Genomic DNA, 18,211 nt, shown 5'->3' with positions numbered 1-18,211 from the left:
TTTTTCTATCCTCTTCTTCCAGTTCCTCCCTACATCCTTTTCCGTCTGGATCTACTCCCTTTCTGTTACTAATTAGAAAGCAGACAGGATTCTAAGAGACAATATGAAAATATAACAAGATAAAACAAAAACTAAAACATTGGAATTTGACAAGACAAACCAATAGAAGGAAAAGAGCCCAGGAGAAGGCACAAGAATCAGAGACACACTTGTTTGTGCACTTAGCAATCCTATAAAAACACTCAACTGGAAGCCATGATACATATGCAGAGGGCCTGGTGCAGACTGGTCCTGTGAGTTCATGTGAACTTTGCTCATGATGATTTAGAGGGCTTCATTTCCTTTGTGTGCTCCATTTCCTCTGGCTCTTACACTTTTTCTCCTCCTCTTCTGAAGGATGTGCTGATCCTTGAGGGGGAGAGATTTGATAGAAATTTCCCACTTAGGGCTGAGTGTTTCAAGTTTTCTTATTCAGTTTGGTTTCTTATAGCTCTCAGGACCAATTTTCCATGGGTGGTTCCACCCCCAGTGAGATGGATCTTCCTACATCATAAGCCATTAATTAAGACAATGCCCTACAGACTTGCCTACTAGCCATTCTTATAGTCATTTTCTCAATTGACGTTCCTCTTGCCAGATGACCTTTTGCTTGTGGCAAGTTGACAAGGACCTAGAACCTAGCCAGCACAAATTTTTCTTCATTATCCAAATATATTGTTCTTGATTCAAATAATGAGTTCAGATGGTAAAGGATGCTTGGTTTTCTGAGTTGAATATAGTTGGTTCCTGAAATAATGTGTTGAAAAGAAGCATATTGGCATAGTTGGCCCTGGTGGTGTGTATCAGTAATCCTGTCACTCAGAAGGTGAAGCAGGATTGTCAGTTCCAGGCTTGTTTGGGATGCAAAGCAAGTTTAAATTCAGTGTAGGCTACCTAGCAAGACTGCTGTCTTTAACAAAGTGTGAGCTGGGCTTGCTGACACACACCTCTAGTCTCAACACTTGGGAGGTAAGGCATGATGATCATGAGTTCAAGACCACAACATACTGAATGAAAGCAGAATTAAGAAACCAAAAAACAAATGTCTGGTAACAGAAAGCAAAGAATGTGTGGTTGGGAAACATTTGGTGCTGTGTGTTCTAGTTATGTATGAGACTTTTGCTTTTGGTTTTAATGAGTAATTTATGGAGTTATTTCCCAATCTGGTTCTATTGTAGACAACTATGACTATTTCCAAAATGCACCTCCTGGATTTTTCCCAAGACTTGGTGTTATTGGTTTTGCTGGTTTTATTGGACTCATTTTTGCTAGAGGTGGGTACAATTTTGTATGTTTATTCCCCAGTCAATTTCTATGGGAGAAATGGAATATATGTTAGATTCTTTATCTATATTTAATAGTTTTCTGATTAGTTGGTTCCTAAATGTGGACTTCTTAACATATACTTCATTTCCTTGTTTACCCCATAACATTTGATTTTAAATATACATAGAAATTATATACTCTTGTAAGAAAAAGAAAGTACGTATACTTAATAAGCAGATCTACTTGTTCATGTATCTATTGTTCTTTGGTACAGAAAGTGCACAAAGTCTTTGACACCTGACAAACTTTGTAAATGTTTCACCTGTTATATCAGGCTGTTAATCACAGAAAGGAGAACAGTGATTTACAGTTTATTAGCTTCTTCAGGTGTCACACCTTTAGTTAGTGATGCTATAAAAACTTTAAAAATGCTTCAAGTGAAGGAACCTAGTAAGTATCACCAAATATTGCTATAGTGGATGGGGCATATAGCTCTGGCAGAACGCTTGCCTAGTGTGCTTGAGGCCATAGGCACTATCCCATACACAAGAAAATATTACTCTATCATAAAATGGTAATAAAAGGCTTCTCTATGAAGAGATTATTTTTATGATCTATTTGGAATTTTACTAGTTGTAAAATATATATATATATTTCCAATTAGAAGCTTAGTATGCTAGTTCACACCTAGGATTCTAGCATTTAGGAGGCTGAGGCAAGAAGATTGCCTTATGACCAGTCTGGGCTACATTATAAGTGAGTTATAGGCCAGCCTGGCCTGCGGAGTGAGATTTTCTCTCAATAAAACACAACAAACAAAAATTCAAAATAGAACTATCCCAACAAAGAACTATGTAATATGACCACCATAAAAGAGATCCTAGTTTTGAAGCAGTTGTTCTAATTCTAGAACGCTTTGCTCTTTGTGTATAAAGTATTTTTTGGCGTCAGGAGGGTGAACACTGCACTGGCCCTTTGTGGTTCACCTGAGGAATAAAGTCCTGCACATTTATCCTGTGCCAGTTTGTTTTCACTTTGTTGTTATGTTTCCCAAAATTGGCATCCTGCTGTGTGTTGTATGCAGTACACTTTCCTCCTGCTGTTGTATGTAGCATGCTTTCCTCCTAGTTCTATATCATCCTGTAACCTGGCCTGAGACTCTCACAAAACTGTTGTCATGGACTTTTCCTCTCCATATTGATCCCCATTTTCTGGGCTTCTATGTCACCTTTTCCTTGTTGAACTACATGCTTAAGTTGTGAGAGGCAAACTTTCCAACACCTTATATGTCTGTTCCTCATACTGACAGTTTGGATAATTCTTTTTCATCCAAACTAGCATCTGGCATTGCAGATGGCAGAGTGGATAGCCCGTCTGGATACTTACTTGTTGTTTCTCCTTTCCTTTTCTTTCTTGCTTTTCCTTTTTTTTTTTTTTTAATTTTTGGAAAGTTTGAGGACCTTCAGTGTTCTGAATTTCTATGGCATGATGACTACATGCAGATACTTTTAGCCTTTGGTGGTGTGCCTTCCTTAGCTCAAGAGTGATATGCATCTGCTTTTTCTCTGAGGATTTGCTTCCTTTTTCCTTCCTGAGTGCTTTTAATTAATAATTGAGTTCTTTTTTTATATGGCCATAGTGTGTCTTATATTTTCTTGCTTATATTTTCCAGTTTTTGAATGTTTTCCTTTGGTCATTTCCATGAGGTCTTGTTGTCTGGATGGTTGTAGCTGCTTCTGTTGATTTGATGACACGTAACAGATTTAGCTTTGGTTTTAAAGTTCTGTTTCCTGTTGAGTCATTTTTATTTTCTTCTTGCTTGTCTTGGTCTTTCTCTTTTATGTTGTAGGCTCTCATCCAATGTCTGCTGATCCCTGGTTGTCCAGTCATGTTTCTGATTGATACAATTGAAATGCTAGTAAGAACTCTGTGTATAGCTATAGATTGCTGGTAGGCAGGTTCTATGTTAGGGTAAGCTGGATGGGAGCTGACTTTATATGGAGGAGGTCTTTATTCTTATGCGCTAATATTGGTGTGTGTGCAGTGTCTCAGTATAAAATTAATGATTTTTTTTTAACTGAGACTTTGCCCTGCTTTTAAAATTGGCCTGTCATAACTTCCAGGAGCAGGTTTACACTGGGATGATGTGGAGGGAACAAAGGAGTCACCCACTCCATGGACAGGACTTTTATTTGTCTTCCTGTCTTGCTCTTTCTTTTGCCCATAGTCATTACTATACCTAGGAAAGATCTGTTCTCTTCTTTGCCACACATCCCTTCTTCAAGATAATATTAACTGGTCTTTCATTTCTATTCATACTTTTTAAAAAAGTGTGTACGTGCACATGTGTGCATACATGCCTGAGTGTGTAGTGCTTGGGAACAACCCAGGGCTTCATATGTGCCAGGCAAGTGCTCTGCCAAATGTGATGTATTCCTAGCAATTGACACTTTTGTGGTGCTTGGAATGAAACCCAGGACTTTATTTAAGCTAAGAAAGTAATCTACCACTGACCTACATCCTCAACCTTGATGATTTATCTGCCAGTGCCCCTCTATGCATTTTCTCTTCCTTATGGGGTTTCTGATCTGTATTTTATTTTCTTATTGCTGTTTTAATGAAATTTCAGGGAGGAGAGGAAAGGCACAATTGTATTTTGCATTTAAATAGGAAGGTGGTCAATTTGCTTTGAAAAATCAAACCCCAGAAACAAAAATAGAGTTGTTTTTAAAAAACAAATATTTAGTTTTGTTTCCTAGAAACAGTGATCTCAAGTGCCAATAGTCCTAACACTGTAATCCCACACCTCTAATCCTACTGGTAATATAGGAGACAGAGGCAGAAAAATACAAGTTCAAGACTAGTCTGGGCTACATAATGAGACCATCTCGCAGAGCAAAATGAAGCCAGAAAAGCGAAGCAATACAAACAGACAAATAAACAAAACCTGGAAAAAAGGTAGAGGAGTACCTACCTGTAGGTCAGCTTAGGCTACATTGCCTTAATAATTATTTTTTGATTATTTTGAGACAGGGTTTCTCAGTGGCTGTCCACTCTGTAGATCAGGCTGGCCTTAAACTCACAGCTATCCACCTGCCTCTGCCTCTTGAGTGTTGGGGTTAAAGGCATGCATCACCACTTCCTGATAGTTTAATAATTAATAAATGGTAACTCTTAAGATATTTGTTGAGCGAAGGAAGTCACTCACAAAGGATCACACTTTATATGATTCCATGTATATGAAATTGCCAGAGTAGGCAAATCCATAGAGATTGAAAATTGAAAATGGGTTTCTCTTAGCCTTATGTGGTTGTTGGTGGGGATGGAGGATATTGCTGACTGCCTGCCTCCTCCCCTCCCCTCCCCTCTCCTTTCCTCCCTTCCTTTCACTTCCTTCTGCTCCCTTCTCTACCTTCACACCTTTTCTTCCTTTCCTCCCTTCCTTCCCTACCTTCTCTCCCTTCCTTTTTTCTTTTCTTGGTGCTGGGGATTTCAGGACCTAGTGCATGCTAAGCATGTGTTTTACCATCAAAGGTGAGGGTTTCTTTTGAGAATACCAGATTTGATTATGTTGATGGTTGCAGAGCTCTGTGAATCTACTAAGTCATTATATTTTGTACTTTAAATGGGTGAAATGTATAATTATATTATGAAGCTATAAAGAAGTAGTGATTCATTTTGTTGTATGTCCTATTAAGTAATATTTCAATTTAGGGTCAAATATATCTTGTTTGTCATCAACAGTAGAAAGCAAATTGGGAGAGTAAGGATATCAAATCATCTGATAGTGTACTACTTTTTATTGATCAGGTTCAAAACTAAAGAAGCTGGTGTATCCTCCTTTTTTCATGGGATTAGGTGCCTCTATCTATTACCCACAACAAGCCATTGCCTTTGCCCAGGTGAGTCAGACCCAGGAAGCAAGGATGTTCTTCATTCCAGCTCCACTGGTTTATTTTTTATTTTGCAGTTCTTGTTATACCAAATTAAACACTATTTCATAGCCAACTTAAAAGTTTATCCTCACAACAAGGGATAGTGGCATATGCCTTTAATTTCAGCATTCGGGAGGCAGAGGCAGGTGGATCTCTGTGGGTTTGAGGCCAGCCTAGTCTACAGAGCAAGTTCCAGGACAGGCTCCAAAGCTACACAGAGAAACCCTGTCTAGACAAACCAAAAATAAATAAAATTTCTCTTCACTATTTACCTCAGTACCAATCTTCCTTCCAATAATGTCAATGTTCAGAGAATGCACGGTAATTTGAAAATTAATCTAAGAAAATTTAAGATACCATTTATATACTTATGCAGAAGTCTAAGGAATCAATGTCCAAAGCTGATAATTACAGGCCATTTTCAGCCTGCCCTTACTGGCATTGTCTGCAAAGACTACTCTGGCCTTCATGCTTTTTCCCTAGTATTGGTGCCATACTCACTTTCCTTATTGCAACATGAGGTGCATGTTCTCTTCTGGTGTGAAGGTCCTATTTGGAGTTTTCATTTTGTTAACTGTCCTTTTCTTACCCTTCAGATCTCAGTTTGATGATATCATGTCAAGTAGATAGATCATAGTTGACTGATGAGTTGGGTAAAGATAGACCACCGGTTCTCAAAGCATATCCTTAAGATCTATAGCATCAGCATTTCTTGGGAAAGTGTCAGAGGTGCAAATCCACAGGCCCCACTCCAGGCTAATTGAATCAGGCAGTGTAAGGGTGTGGATTAGCTATCTCTGTTTTAGCAGGGCTTCCCGGATATTTGAGAAGCACTGTTTTATACAAATAAGCTTTAGATGCTGCTTTGGAGTCAGTGGTACTATAAACATATAATCCCTGGGAAAACTGGAAAAGTTTTGAGATCTTCAACAGCTTAGGGACATAGGGACCCACTGGGCAAAGCTTCCATATCACATGAAGATACTGTCCTAGGAAAAGACAGCAGTACATTCCTTAGAATCATGTCAACTCGACACTGGGCCTCTTGGATTCCTCATGACCGGGCTGCAGTTGTAGTGGAAATCTAGTGGCCACAGTATTGGGAAATTGATAGTTTTGGTTATGAGATTGTAACAGTCCTGGAAGCGGAAAGTTAATGTTCCTGTTCTGGCTCTTGCTCCAGCTTAGGAAGAATGAATAATGTCTGCCTTGCCTAGATAAAAGAAGAATGCTAAACATCTTTCTAGTCTTACAGTAAATGGTAGGCAGGGGCTGGCTGCTGGTTGTGAAGCAGTTGTGGTTGTCCTCAGAGAGAGGAACTTTTTTTTTTGCTTTCTGTGCCTCAGCATTTGTTGCAAAACATTTTCTGTATTCACCAACAAGATAGTATGACATAATGAAAAATATTTGTAAGTGGATAGTGGTAATGGTTGAGCGGTAAGGATATCCTTACCGCCACTGGAGTATATACCTCTAAAAACACTTACGATGGTAAATTTTGTGTTACATATATATAATCTTCTCTTTTTAAAAAAGTCACATCATGCATATTTTACTATAAGAAAACCAAGCCACAAGAGCACCAACTTAGAAAAAGACTTTCCTGTCTTATATCATGTTGTTTAGATCCTTTTTTTTTTTTTTTTACAGTTTTACTTTTCTTTTTTAGAAACCTCAAAATTGGACAGACCACTTAGCCTCTTAAATTCTGTTCTGTTCTGTGGTATATAGCTAAAAATAATATGAAAATCCCACAGATTGAGGCAGCAGAAGTGGTGGCTCAGTTGTAGAGTACTTGCTCAGCATAAAAGGGTCTATGCCTAAACCCCAAGCGCGCGCGCGCGCACACACACACACACACACACACACACACACACACACCCGTCATATTGATGGAAAATGGTTTCCTTTCAGAAATGTGAAACACTAAGAACAGCAGTATCATATGTGGTAAATGCTCAACATATCTAAGAAGGATCCTAAGAGTTTTTAAAAGTTTGGGTTACTTTTTATTTTTTTCTTTTAAAGATTTATTTATTTATTATGTATACAGTGTTCAGCCTGCATGTATGCCTGTGTGCTGGAAGAGGGAACTGGATCTCATTATGGATGGTTGTGAGCCACCACATGGTTCCTGGGAATTGAACTCAGGACTTCTGGAAGAGCAGCCAGGGCTTTTAACTGCTGAGCCATCTCTCCAGCGCCCTAAGAATCCTTGTGTGTCATGTATTTTAAAAGTAGAAGGTACAACTGAGGAATATGACATGTGGAGATCAGCATGTTACAGAGACCACTCTTTCTACAAGCATTGGGCCTTTAGACAAGTCACTTGGCCTTTGAGTGTATCCTTACAGTCTCCCTGTCCTTGCTATTCTATAGGATAGTGATAACTCATGTGAAAGTGTTTTGTAAAACAACACTATTTAAAGATTAATTATAAAAATTAAGAAGAGAATTCGAAGTGGTGGCATGTGCCTTTAATCCCAGCACTCTGGAGGCAGAGGCAAGCAGATCTCTGTGAATTTGAGACCAACCTGGTCTGCAAAGCGAGTTCTAGAACGGGGCTGTTACACAGAGAAATTCTGTCTCCTTAAACAAACAAAAAAATAAGTAAATAAAAATGAAATAAAAAAAATTCTCAGTGTTTGTTAGGGCTGGAGAGATGGCCCCATGGTTAAGAGCAGTTACTGCTCATCTAGAAGGATTTGATCCCCAGCACCCACATCAGGCAACTCACACTCTCCATGGTCTCCATGTGTAGCTGTGTACACATGACAGACATACACTTACCTGTACTCAAGCACAATACGCCAAATAAAAACAATTTTGAAGTATTATCATGGAGTAGATCAATCAGCATTCTTTGTTAAAAGTAGACCCAACAGATGCAGATTACTGGGAGCACTTTTTTTTTTGAAGACCCAATACCCAATACTTGGGGAAAATTTTTCCATGCGAGTTGGCTCAGTGATTAAGAGCATTTGTTGTTTTTGTAGAGGACCTAGGTTTGATTCCTAGCACTCATATGGCAGCTCACAACTGTTTGTAATTCCAGTCCCAGGTGATCTGATACACTCTTCTAAACTTTTCTGACCTCCACAGGCAGCAGACATGTATGTGGTATGCTACATGCATGCGGGCAAAACACTGAAACACACACACACACACACACTCTCTCTCTCTCTCTCTCTCTCTCTCTCTCTCTCTCTCTCTCTCTCTCGTAATTCAAGCCAGCTAGCCAAAGACAGGGTAAACACATTTAAAGGTCATGACCTCTCTTAAGGCCAGGGCCTCATGGAATGATTATGAATCATGCTACCTACAAAATCCTTATAGTAATTAAGACTTCATCATGGCTGTGCCTGGGAAAATTGGAGATATATTCATATATTTTACATCTAAGTCTTTAAAAATGATTGAATGACTTTTTTCACCTTGGCGACTTGGTTGGTTGTAATGTACTAGGCTGAGTACTAGATGGGTTAGGTAGATGTTTCCTCCTCTGTATGAGTTTAGGATTTCCCCATATAATCAGTAGTCTCCTACATTTCGTTTAGAAGACATTTCTTTTGGGAGCTGGGAAGTGGATAGGTATCAGTAATGTGTATAATTTTTTGCGTTTGAGACAGGATTTCACTCTGTTGTTCAGGCTGACCTTGAATTTACAGCAATCTACCTGCCTCAGCCTCCTGGGTGCTGAGATTATAGATGTGAGCCACCATATTGAGGTAGGATTGTCTTTTCTTTTTCTTTTGTGGTGATAGAGATTGATGCCAGGATGTTTCCTAGGCAAGTGTTCTACCATTGAACCCAGCAGGTTTAGTTAATGTGTCTCAAGACTCCTGTAGTCATCTCTCTCTCTCTCTCTCTCTCTCTCTCTCTCACACACACACACACACACACACACACACACACACACAGAGAGAGAGAGAGAGAGAGAGAGAGAGAGAGAGAAGTCAAATGCAGTGCTGTTGGAAACAGGAGAAAACAAATTCTTTTGTTTATCTTACAAATCGAATATTCATCAATCTTTTCTATTTGTGTTTCAAGGTCAGCGGGGAGAAGTTATATGACTGGGGATTACAAGGGTACATAATTGTGGAAGATTTGTGGAAGGAACATTTTCAGAAGGTAAGAAATATTTTTGCTATCTTCCTTTTAGTTTAAATATGTGGTTCTTCTAAGGTTTTTTAAAATACTTAAATAAAACTTATTACCTTAAGTGTCCTTTTTGGAACAGTAGTAGAGTATTTGATTATTATTAATAGGTCAAAATGGTGAAAAAATGTATCCCAATGTAGCCTTATACTGTAATTTTTATTCTGTTCTATATATAGTTTCCTTAGAGTGTAGCATATTGTCTGAAAGTTTTACCATGAATGGACTCAGGCCAGTGAGATGGCTCAGTGGGTAGAGGTACTTCCTGCCAAGCCAGATGTCTTGAGTTTGATCCTGGGAACCCACAGGGTGAAAAGAGAAAAAATTACACGCACATGCACACACACACACACACACACACAGGTAACTAAATGTGATTAAAAATACTTGGGACTAAAGAGATGGCTCAGCAGTTAAGAGTACTGGCTGTTCTTCTGGCAGACCTGGGTTAGATTCTTAGCACCCACATGGTGACTTTATAACTGTCTGTAATTCCATTCCTGGGGAATCTTCCTCTTCTGGCCTCCAAAGGTGCCAGGTACATACATGATGTAATGTATATGTTCAAACACAACATCTATACACATAAAGTAATTAAGTAGTGTATAAAAGCTCTGGGTTTGCCTGACACTGGTGGCACCTTTAGTCTGAGCACTCAGGAGGTAGAGGCAGGTGGATCTCTGTGAGCTCAAGGTCAGCCTGGTCTACAGAGTGAGTTCTAGGATAGCCAAGGCTACACAGAGAAACCCTGTATTGAAAAATAGCTCTTGATTAAGATGGAATATATTGTGCTCTCAAGAAAAAATGCATAATTGAGACATATGCCCTCCCTTGATTTTATACTTTATTATAAACTCTGTTCTGGTCTTTAGTATTATTTGTTTATCTTTTATCTGAGGCTCCAATTTGTTGGAGAGTAGTCATAGGCCACACATTCTCCATGCCATCTGTTGACTGAGTAGCAGAGAGAGAAGATTGTCACTTTTCAAGTCTCCTAGTGGCCACGTAGCTGATTGCATTTGGTCTGGTCTCTTTTTTTGTGATAAAGAAGACTCAGTACAGTACAAGGCATTGTGCCTCTTTTGTGTTCAGACATCCGGCTAAAGGCAAACTGGGGTTCTTACGTTAATAAACTTTCTGCAGCATAGATCAAAGAAAGTTCATTTTGACTAATATTATTTCAAAAGAAAACACTTATAAAATATATGAGTAGAAGGTAACAGGCAATTATGATCAAAGTAAATTAAGTACATGCATAAAAATATCATAATGAAGCCTGTTAATTTGTACTATAATATACATTCTTCAAAATGTCTTTAAATAAATTCGCTAGAGTTGTGACTTAGTGGCAAATTAGGAAACGAAAATGTGAGCTTAGCATTCACAAGGCCCCAGCACCACAAACATACATATATACATATATGTAACTATCAGAATTTAGGAATAACAGGGTATAAGCCTTCCTTGTTGTATCCATAAATAAACTTTCAGTGAAATCTTAAGACTGATTTTATTTTCTGTGTATGAATGTTTTGCTTGCATATATGTTTATGTTCCACGTGCATGCCTGTTGCCTATGAAGTCAGAAGAGTTTGTTGCCCTAGTACTGAAGTTTCAGATGGTTGTGAGTCGCTATGTGGGTGCTAGGAATTAAATATGGGTTCTCTTCAAGAACAAGCTCTAATCACTGAGCAATTTCTCCAGCCCCAAGACTGATTTTTATATTGGTGGTTTAAAAGGAGTTAGTCCCCTTTGAGCCCATTTAAACTAGCTTTCATTAAGGTCTGGGGATAGAGATCATTGGTAGAGTGCTTACCTAGCATGTGCAAGACCACAGGTTAAGTTCCTGGTACCACTCAGTTCAACAACAAAAAGAAACAAAAAAAACCCAACCTAGTCCTTAGTCTCCAACTCATAGCAGTCCTTGGCACCACATCCCAAGTGCTCTGATAGCAAGTGTAAATCACTTTGGCTGGCTGAACTAGTTCTTAAGAGGGAAATTATGGATTGATAGCACATGTTACCTGGCACTCCCTTTTAAAGAATAAACCCAGTTTACTTTCTTCTGGTATTTTCTTTGGAAGCCTTCTTACCTGTTTAAAAAACTTCTTAACATGTTCCTCTTTTTGTGACTGGGTTACCTCATTCAGGATGGTTTCTTCAAGTGCCATCCACTTGCCTGTGAATGTCAAGATTCCATTATTTTTTTCTGCATAGTAGTATTCCATTGTGTAGATGTGCCACATCTTCATTATCCACTCTTCAGTTGAGGGGCATCTAGGTTGCTTCCATGTTCTTGCTATTACAAATAGTGCTGCTATGAACATAGTTGAGCAGATGTCTTTGTTGCATGGATGTGGATCATTTGGGTATATGCTTAAGAGGGGGATTGCCAGGTCCTATGGTAAACTAATTCCCATTTTCTTGAGGAACCGCTGTACTGATCTCCAAAATGGCTGTACGAGTTTGCACTCCCACCAGCAGTGGAGGAGTGTTCCCCTTTCTCCACATCCTCTCCAACATGAGTCATCATTGGTGTTTATAATTTTAGCCATTCTGGCAGGGGTAAGATGGTATCTCAAAGTTGTTTTGATTTGCATTTCCCTGATAGCTAAGGATGTGGAGCATTTTCTTAAGTGTCTTTCAGCCTTTTTGATTTCCTCTATTGATAATTTTTTCTTCAGTTCTGTACCCCATTTTTAATAGGGTTATTTGGTGTTTTGTTGACTAGTTTCTTGAGTTCTTTTTATATTTAGGAGATCAGCCTCTGTCAGATGTAGGATTGGTGAAAATCTTTTCCCAGTCTGTGCTGTGCTGTTTGGTCTTGTCCACTGTGTCCTTTGCCTTACAGAAGCTTCTGAGTTTGAATAGGTCCCATTTATTAATTGTTGATCTCAGTATCTGTGCTCCTGGAGTTATGTTCAGGAAGTGGTCTCTTATACCATTTTGTTCAAAGGTACCTCCTACTTTCTCTTCTAAGAGGTTCAGTGTGGCTGGATTGATGTTGAGGTCTTTGGTCCATTTGGACTTGAGTTTTGTGCATGGCAACAGACATGGATCTATCTGCAGTCTTCTACACACCATCATCCAATTGTGCCAGCACCATTTGTTGAAGATGCTTTCCTCACCCCATTGTATTCTTTTAGCTGTTTTGTTGAAAATCAGGTGTTTATAGGTGTGTGGGTTACTATCAGGATTCGCTCATATATGGATTGTAGACCTAGAGCAAAGGATCACCAGCCTATAATTCACACCACCAGAGAAACTAGGATACAAGGTGTATTCTAGGAGATTCATATAAGTCCCTCACAGATGGGGGAAGGGACAAGTCCCCCCAGAGCACATGGGAAGTGGGGGGCAGTGAATGGAGAGAGAACTAGGAGAAAGAGAAGGGGAGGAAAGGAAAACATGTGCAACTAGGAAGATTGAGTCAGGGTAGGAATAGAAGACAGAAGAGAGAGAGAGAGAGAGAGAGAGAGAGAGAGAGAGAGAGCATAAAGAGGGAGCCATTATTGGTTTGAAGAGAAAACTGACTGTGGAAAGGCTACCATAAATGCCCTTCCTGGATAGTGAGATAAACAACTAACTTATCCACCATCATGAAGCCCTAAACTTGTACCTTTTGGAAACAGAAGCAAACACCCATACCTAAACACTGAGTCGAACTAGGATCCAGATGCAGAGGGAGAGGACAAGACCAGGTTGCAGAAACACATAGAGACAGCTGACCTGAACAAGGAGGAGCTAATGGGCCCCTAGACTGATAGCTGGGAATCCAGCATGGAACTGACTCAGGCCCCCTTGAATATGGGTCTCAGTCAGAAGGACTGAGCAGTCTAAGGGACCTCAGACAGTGGAACCAGGATGAATTCCTAGTGCACAAATGGACCTTGCGGACATATCCCCCATGGAGGGATAACTACCTTAACCTAGAGACAGGAAAGAAGTCCTAGTCCCTACTTCAAATGACTTGACAGATTTACATGCCCCACCTGGATGGCATCACCCTACATGTGGAATTGGGGTGGGGGGATGGTCTGGGAGGGTGGTCAGGGGGCATGTGAGGGGGGAGAGAGGGTAAGAGGGAGGGAGGGAGAAGGATCTTGGATTGATATGTGAAATAAAAAATAAAATAAAAAATTCTTAACAAGTATGCACCTAAATTTTTATGGGAAATGAATTAAAATGGAAGAAAAAAAAACTGTATATTTAGCTGGAAAGAATCATGAAAGAGAGACCAAATCAGTATCTGCTACTCATTGGGCTGTGGTGCAACCACAGACTAGGCCATACTGACTTTAGAGGGAGATCTAATAGGAACCTCTGTGAGTTGCTCTGATATCTCTAGACATGCATGCACAACAAAGCAAAGATTGATGTCACTGGAAAACACGTTTCTCTGGTCAGAGAATTCAACCCAGTTCAGGACTGTAGTTGGAACAAATTAAACAGGCCAGCATTTTGTGGTAATATGAAGACCCCAGGAATAAGAAGACAAAAAAAAAAAAAAAAAAAAAAAAAAAAAAATAAAACCCAAAGCATTTAAAGCTATTCATAGAATTTTATGCAAGTCTTCTTGGAGTTGAATGGTAAAGATTTCTGAGTAGCTCATCACTGGGGGCTAGAGAGATGGCTCAGTGGTCAAGAGCACTGGCTACTCTTCTAGAGCACATGGATTCAATTTCTTCTTGACAGTTCATAACTGCCATTCCAATCCTAGATGCTCCTGATATCCAGGTGCTACTCTGTGAGTGCCAGCCATGCAAGTGGTACACAGACATACATGTAGGCAAATACCCATAGACATAAAATAAAAATCAAATAAGTCATCATTATGGGTCCACAGTTCTGTTTTTTGTTACACCTCTGCCTTTTTCAAAGTTAATGGGAACTTTAATTATTTCATTATTTACCCAACAAAGCATACTCCTCCTGGTGGCTGTCCTTAACAAGAGAAAATAAGATTGATGTTTACTACAAGTTTTCAGTGAAAAATGGGAAGTCATATTAGCTCAAGGTTTGATAGACTTAGATTTCAGAAATCATTTGATAATGAAGTATCCCTTTTCTTAAAAAAAAACAATATTTACCTATTATGCATATAGTGTTCTGCCTACGAGTATGCCTGCATGACAGAAGAGGACACCAGATCTCATGATAGATAGATGGTTGTGAGCTACCATGTGGTTGCTGGGAATTGAACTCAGGGCCTCTGGAAGAGCAGCCTCTGAGCCATCTCTCTAGCCCAAAGTACCCTTTTCTCTGATGACATATTGTGATCCTTATAGCACTTTGTTGGATTTCATGGTATTCAGAGGTCTTTGGATTTTTTTTAACCACAGGTACATTTTAATTAACTATTTAATCAAATGCTAATTATAACCCAATAGAAGGACAGCATGGTTCAAGGCTATTTGCAGTTGAGAATAAATGGAAAGCAGAAAAAATGATTTAACCATAAGTTGATTACCTCCTTGTAGGGGGCCTTTCTTTCTTACTTTTCTTTTTTTTAAACGTAAAAAAATTCTTATTTTATGTGCATTGGTGTTTTGCCTGCACTGATGTCTATGTGACGGTGTCGGTTCTGCTGGAACTGGAGTTATAGACAGTTGTGAGCTGCCATGTGGGTGCTGGGAATATAATTGAGCTCAGGTCTTCTGGAAGAACAGTCAGTACTCTCAATCACTGAGCCATCCTTCCAGCCCCCTTATTTTTATTTCCATGTGTTTCTTTTTTTTCATTTTTTATTTTACATGTCTATCCCAGTTCCCTCTCCCTCCCTCCCTCTTACCCTCTCTGCCCCATCACATACACCCTGACCACCCTCCCTCCCATGTGTTTCTTTTCATTGTACATATTAATCATATGGTGATGGGCTTCTTTTCATTAATTTTCTACTATCATTATTATTTTACATGATTATGAGTGTTTTGCGTGCATGTATATCTGCACCATGTGCATGCCTGGTGCCCATAGAAGCAAGATAGGGTATTAGATCCCTTGGAACTGGAGTTACAATCAGTTGTATGCTACCATGTGGGTGCTGGGAACCAAATTTGGTTTCTTTGCAGGAACAGCTCTTAACCTCTGAGTTAATATCCATTAATTTCTTTTTAATTGAGAGCAATGAGTAAACTATGTTGGAACAGGAATCTTTGGGGGCTTGAAGCTGACAAATATATATCAATTCACAATATATTTAAGGGGATAAAGTATACAACTGAAATACAAAACAGCAGTGCCAGAATAAAGACATAAAGGCTTTTAGTAGGGAACTGGGTGTGGGGTGGGGACACTTCATATTCATAAAGGGAGACCTGTTTGGAAGTTGGTTTTCCTAATTTTTTTTTTTTTTTTGGAGACAGTGTTTCTCTGTGTAACCTTGGCTGTCCTGAAACATGCTCTGTAGATCAGGCTGGCCTCAGAGATCTGACTGCCTTTGCAACCCAAGTGCTGGGATTGAAGGCAAGGAGCACCACTGCCCTCAGGTCAAGTGTAATTATCACTCTCAATTAAGTGTCTTCTAATTTGGATTTTTTTTGGCACTGTAGTGATGTAGTACATAGTTTTTGTTGTATAAGTCAAAGAAATTAATGGCTACTATGTTTAAAGCAGGAACCTAAAGTCTTAAATGCAGGCCGGGGAGATAACTTAGTAAAGTGCCTTGCAAGCATGAGGACCTGAGTTTGAACCCTAGAACCCACATAAAAAGAGATAGGCATGCTGACATGCTCTTATAATCCCAACCCTGTGGAGATGAGGTAAGTGGATCTCAGGGTCTCTAGACAATCAGCCTAGCCTAATAGGAGAGTTCCAGTCCAGTGAGAGACCCCTTCTTCAAAACGAGCAAATGGCACCTGATGACAAAGTAGTGTTTTTTCTCTGGCCTACACACATACACACACACACACACACACACACACACACACACACACACATTGGTGTGAATGATGGCCAGGACTTTTGTTTGTTTGTTTGACACTGCCTTCCCATGTAAGAGGAGTGGCACCTCAAATACTGTTCTCCTGCTTTAGTCTAGTCTCAGTAGCTTTGATTATAGGTGTGTGCTACCTTGTCCATCAGTGGCTTAGTTCTTAGTTGTATTCTTTTCCATGGAACTACAGTAGTCTCAAGTACCTAAAAGAAATCTGTGGCATTTTGCTGCTCTGCCATATCCCATCTCCCTTTTTGGAATTGATTCTAACATTTGCATTTGTCTTCTAGTAATTATCAGGATAAAGGCATATTTTCATTTTGTCATTGTTCACTTAAAGAAAAGTCATTTGCTTCAACTAAAATGAACTGCCTAAAATGTAGAAAGCGTATCCAGAAATACTGTCATCATAACATAGTTTGTGTTTCTTTTCTCTATAAACGAATATATGACATAAGTACAGTTTTTGATCCAACAATGTAGCCATACATGTATGAGCCAAACACCTACCTTCAGAACTAGGAAGTTACCAAGGTCCCTCCTGTCTCCCAAAGGGAATAATTATCTGAAATGTGTGTGTTTGTTTTTTAATTTCATTGTTTTTCTTTAAAGTTTTATTTTTATTTAACTATGTATCTGTTTGTTGTAAAACATCATGGTTGATCTTCCATATTCTTTTTCGTTTGTTTGTTTTAGCTATGGTCTCATGTTGTCCTGACTGGCCTTGAATTCACTGTATAGCTGATGTGATGACTTTGAACTTCTGAACCTCTTCCCTTAGTCTTTTGAGTGCTAGGATTATAAGTGTGGGCCCTCACACCTGGTTCAGCTTGCATAATTTTCCTTTATCTTAGCTTATAAATATACAACATGTAAACATATAAACCATCTGTCTTATTATTTATATTGTTTTTCCTTTAATATTATAAGGCAGAGCTTATTTATTTTAACTTCTATAGACTATTTTTGTGTGGAAAAATATATCCATTAATGGCTAATTGGGTAGTTTTCAGCATACTGTTGTAGTACATAGAACTATGAGCAGTTTTTTGTTTGCTTTTTTGTTTTTCAACTTGTTTTATAGACCAGGCTGGCCTCAAATTCAATAGATTTGCTTGCCTCTGTGTCCTGAATGCTGGGTCTAAAGGAAAGTACCACTATGTCTAGCTCTGAGGGTGGGAGAGAGGGAGGGAGGGAGTGTGTGTGTGTGTGTGTGTGTGTGTGAGAGAGAGAGAGAGAGGGGGGGGGGAGGGAGGGAGGAAGGGAGGGAGAGAGAGAGAAATTATATTGTATTTTAGAACAGATTTTTTTTTTTGAGACAGGGTTTCTCTATGTAACTCTGTCTATATAGACCAGGCTGACCTCAAACTTACAAAGAATCCACCTGTCTGTTTCTCCCAAATGCTGGAACTAAAGGCATGAGCCTCCATACCCAGCTGGAAGAGTACTTACCCTGCCACTTTAGGGTTTCTTTCCCCCCCCCCCGTGTGTGTGTGTGTGTGTGTGTGTGTGTGTGTGTGTGTGTGTGTGTTTCTGTCTGTCTGTCTGTCTGTATCTGTGTTCCTTTCCTCAGGATGTTGCTGTGTAACTCTGGCAGGCTAGAACTGACTATGTTGGCCAGACTGGCTTTGAACTCAAAAGATCTGCCTGCCTTTACCTTCTGAGTGCTGGGATTAAGGTATGCACTTCCTCTCCAAGTTTTTATCACATCTAGTTATCTTTTTCTTTGTAAGATTCTTAATTTACAAGTCCTTTTTTGTCTTTTTACTTTTCTGTAATTTTTATTTGTTGAAAGAATCTGGCATAATTGGCCCGTGGTATTTCTAACATGGGTTTTTCTGATTCAACACATACAGTTCTCTGTAATGCCTGCAAAAGG

The 18,211-nt window shown here is 39.3% G+C and overlaps 1 protein-coding gene across 1 annotated transcript in view; it reads left to right on the top strand.

Annotated features, from left to right (window-relative positions):
• Apoo (apolipoprotein O) overlaps positions 1–18,211 on the top strand; it is a 69,070-nt gene that overhangs the window by 39,599 nt on the left and 11,260 nt on the right. Inside the window, exons 5-7 of the mRNA XM_051178987.1 lie at positions 1,218–1,313; positions 5,116–5,207; positions 9,291–9,371. Coding sequence (XP_051034944.1) covers positions 1,218–1,313; positions 5,116–5,207; positions 9,291–9,371 — 269 coding nt within the window. The remainder of the gene's footprint in view (positions 1–1,217; positions 1,314–5,115; positions 5,208–9,290; positions 9,372–18,211) is intronic.

Source organism: Phodopus roborovskii, unplaced genomic scaffold (genome assembly GCF_943737965.1).
Source record: "Phodopus roborovskii unplaced genomic scaffold, PHOROB, whole genome shotgun sequence".
NCBI lineage: Eukaryota > Metazoa > Chordata > Mammalia > Rodentia > Cricetidae > Phodopus > Phodopus roborovskii.
Note: the sequence above shows the minus strand (reverse complement) of the source record. Positions and strands in the feature narration are given on the sequence as shown.